The following is a 3,584-nucleotide window of genomic DNA, read 5'->3' on the forward strand; positions in this document are numbered from 1 at the left end:
ACAACCCAGCCTAAACCAGCCTTAAAGTTGGCCCTGACACAACCCGTGGCGCTTATGACCAAGAGACAAAGTATGGTGGTGTTTACAAAATATGTTCTCGTAAAGGTTTGCAATTACTACATTTAGCAGCAATGTACTAATGTCTAAAAAACACAATACCGCATTGCGGGCAAGATGTTTTACTTTTACTTATATACACAAAAACAACCAATTCAAGCCACATTTTACAAGATAATATGACACAGTGTTTACTGATAAACCAAAACAAACAAAAAAGCCAACCACTTGAAAAGATTAACTATTTCACAAAATAAATACAGTTGAAGTCAAAAGTTTACATACACCTTGCAGAACCTGAAAAATGCATTTATTTTCCTTCTTAAGCATCAGTGAGAGTTTGAACCTTCTGTAATAGTTGCATATGAGTCCCTCAGTTGTCCTCAGTGTGAAAAGATTGATCTCAAAATCATACAGTCATTGTTGGAAAGGGTTCAAAAATGTGGAAAAACCAAAGAATCTGTGGGACCTGGAGGACTTTTCTGAAGAACAGTGGGCAGTTTAACTGTTCAGGACAAACAAGGAACTCATGAACAACTATCACTAAACAAAAAACACAGCTGTGGATCATTCAGGTAACAACACAGTATTAAGAATCAAGTGTGTGTAAACTTTTGAACAGGGTCATTTTTATAAATTCAACTATTATTTTTTCTTGTGGACTATATGTAAACATCTTTTATGTGAAGTATCTTTTTCAGGTCATTACTTAAATAAAAAATAACATGCATTTTGTATGATCCCTCTTATTTTGGTCAAATAATTAACAATTTTGCAGATTCTGCAAGGTATATGTAAACTTTTGACTTTAATTTTATATATAAAATGACTTCTGTTGATAGATATTGTATTTGATGTCTGCAACAGTCATCAAAATCCCTTGAATTTTCAGTTGCATACACAACTCTCATTTACCTGGACAAACATGGAATACAATATTACAATACAAATGCCACCATAACAGTTACTGTCACAAACAAGGATGTGTTTAGCGTAAATAAAACTCTGCAATGAAAAAGTTCACCAAGTGCACCCAGCAACCATCAAACCATGTGTAACTGTGTTTTGTGTAAGCACTGCAAGACTTATCATATATCTACAGTACTGGCAAATCCTCCAAAGGCATCGTTAGGATTTCTGTCAATATCCTTAATGTTCTTGTATATTGATTTGTTGTTTGTTATGAGATGCCCTGAGAGGCCAGGCTTTATTTCCTCAGCAACATAAAAGTTGTTTTCTTATGTTTCTCATGACAAAAAAAAAAAAAAAAAAGTTTGTTGCTTATCATTTCTCTGGTCAGCCACAAAAATCATTTAATCGACTTCTGTCAAACCTGTTCTACAACTGTGTAGACATCTAGACCAAATGTTCAGAATTACTATCACAATTAAAACAATGAAGTTGTAGCCTACTTCTATGGAAGCCCATTCCAAGAAATTTAGTCAGAATTGTGTGATATAAACTTACAATTGTGAATTATAAAGTCAGAATTGTGAGATATCAGAATTTTTTTCTCGCATCTTTTTTCTAAGAATTGAGTGATACAAACTCGCAATTCTGACTTTTTTCTCAGAATTGGGAGATATACCCCAGGTTTCACAGTCAAAGCTTAAGCCTAGTCCCAGACTAAAATCTAAATCTGAGCTGTTTCAACTGAAATAAGCTTGTACTGATTGATCTTAAAATATATCAGTGCATTTGTTTTGTCTCAAGACGCACACCAGTAATGTTTTTGTAAGGCACATTTATCAAAATTACTTAAATGTCCTAATTGAACTATGGCCTAATCCTGGCTTAGTCTAAGCCTTGTCTGTGAAACCAGGCCATAAACTCACAATTGAAAAGTCATTGTTCCCAAAAGAGTTCATATCACAAAATTCTGACTTAAGTTCTTGGAATTTTGACTGAAGTAATGAAGTCAGAATTCTGAGATAAAAACTAACATTTCTGAGAACTTATCAGTCTTATCAGTCCCCTCAAAAGTGGACTGTATTTCTCGCAATTATGGGTTTATATCACGCAATTCTAAAAAAAGTCAGAATTCTAAGTTTATATCTTGCAATTCCGATTTTATAACTCGCAACTTCTGTTTATATCACAATTCTGAGCAAAAAAGTCACAATTGCAAGTTTGTATCAAGCAATTCTGAGAGAAAAAGTCGCAATAACCTTTTTTTTTTTTTTTTTAATTCAGAGGCGGGACACTTCATCTTTTTATTATTATTTTTTTTAGCAAGGATGTAAAAATCTGTTTGTCTATATATATATATATATATATATATATATATATATATATATATATATATATATATATATATATATATAGTGCAGTATTAGGAGTACCTAATTCACAATATGACTATGAATTTCTCTCTTCTCTAGACTGAGGAAGCATGAACCCAGGCACGGCACAGTATTCCGGAGTGAAGTGCAGTGACGAAATTCCCAGTGTGCTTACAGACGACGACTATTACTCCAAGAAGAAACGATACGTGAAAAAAGATGGCAGCTGTAACATGGTTGTGCGCCACGTTCCAGAGAAGTGGCTTCTCTGGATCACTGACATCTTCACCACCCTGGTGGAGATCCGCTGGAGGGTTATGTTCTTGACATTTGCCCTCTCCTACATTTTATCATGGCTCTTTTTTGGAATTTTGTTCTGGATCATTGCATTGACCCACGGCGATATGAAAGACCCCAACAATGAGCCATGTGTTTATGAGGTTCGAAGTTTCACAGCTGCTTTTCTATTCTCACTAGAGACCCAGACCACCATTGGTTATGGTTTTCGGGGGATGTCTGAGAACTGCATGATAGCCATCATTGTAGTTACCATTCAAGATGTCATCAGTGTCTTCATTGACACTTTTGTCATCGGCATCGCAGTCGCCAAGATGGCATCTGCCCGTAAGAGAGCCCAAACGGTTGGATTCAGCAATTGTGCGGTGATCAGCTTACGTGACGGTCACCTATGCCTGTCATGGCGGGTCGGGGACTTCCGAAGAAACCACATGGTAGAAGGTACAGCTCATGCACAGCTGGTACGGCACCTGGCACACAGCACAGGAAAAGTTAATATTACATACAAAGACCTCAACATTGAAGAGAACAACATCATCCTGGCCACCCCAACAACCATAGTTCATAAAATCACCCCAGGCAGTCCTCTATACAAGGTGAGCTTGAAGAACCTGAGGAAGGAGAACTTTGAGCTGGTGGTCTCCTTCACCTACACAGACGACTGCACGGGCATCCTTCACCAGACACGCACATCCTACATGCCAAGCGAGATTCTGTGGGGCCAGCACTTTCAGGAGATGATCAAGATCACCCGCAGGAACTACAGAGTGGACTACGCCCTGTTCAACCACACAGTTAAAGTCCTGGTCCCAGAATTAAGCGCAGAGGAGTATGACCTAAAGAAGTACTCTCAACAGCCAAAACACAAACCACTCCACATAAGTTCTCCAACGGCAGCTGTGGAATTGGTTAATGGGAAAAGTCTTGAGGCAGAAAAAGCATCCACCA

General features: G+C 37.5%; 1 protein-coding gene across 1 annotated transcript; it reads left to right on the forward strand.

Moving 5' to 3' along the window:
- Positions 1 to 2,449: 2,449 nt before the first annotated feature.
- Positions 2,450 to 3,583, forward strand: kcnj16a (potassium inwardly rectifying channel subfamily J member 16a; the record flags this gene model as incomplete). The annotated part of the gene is made up of 1 exon (XM_073827911.1): positions 2,450 to 3,583. A coding segment is annotated over exon 1 (1,134 nt), but the record flags the coding sequence as incomplete, so codon positions are not given.
- Position 3,584: the final 1 nt, after the last annotated feature.

This window comes from Garra rufa, chromosome 22 (assembly GCF_049309525.1).
Source record: "Garra rufa chromosome 22, GarRuf1.0, whole genome shotgun sequence".
NCBI lineage: Eukaryota > Metazoa > Chordata > Actinopteri > Cypriniformes > Cyprinidae > Garra > Garra rufa.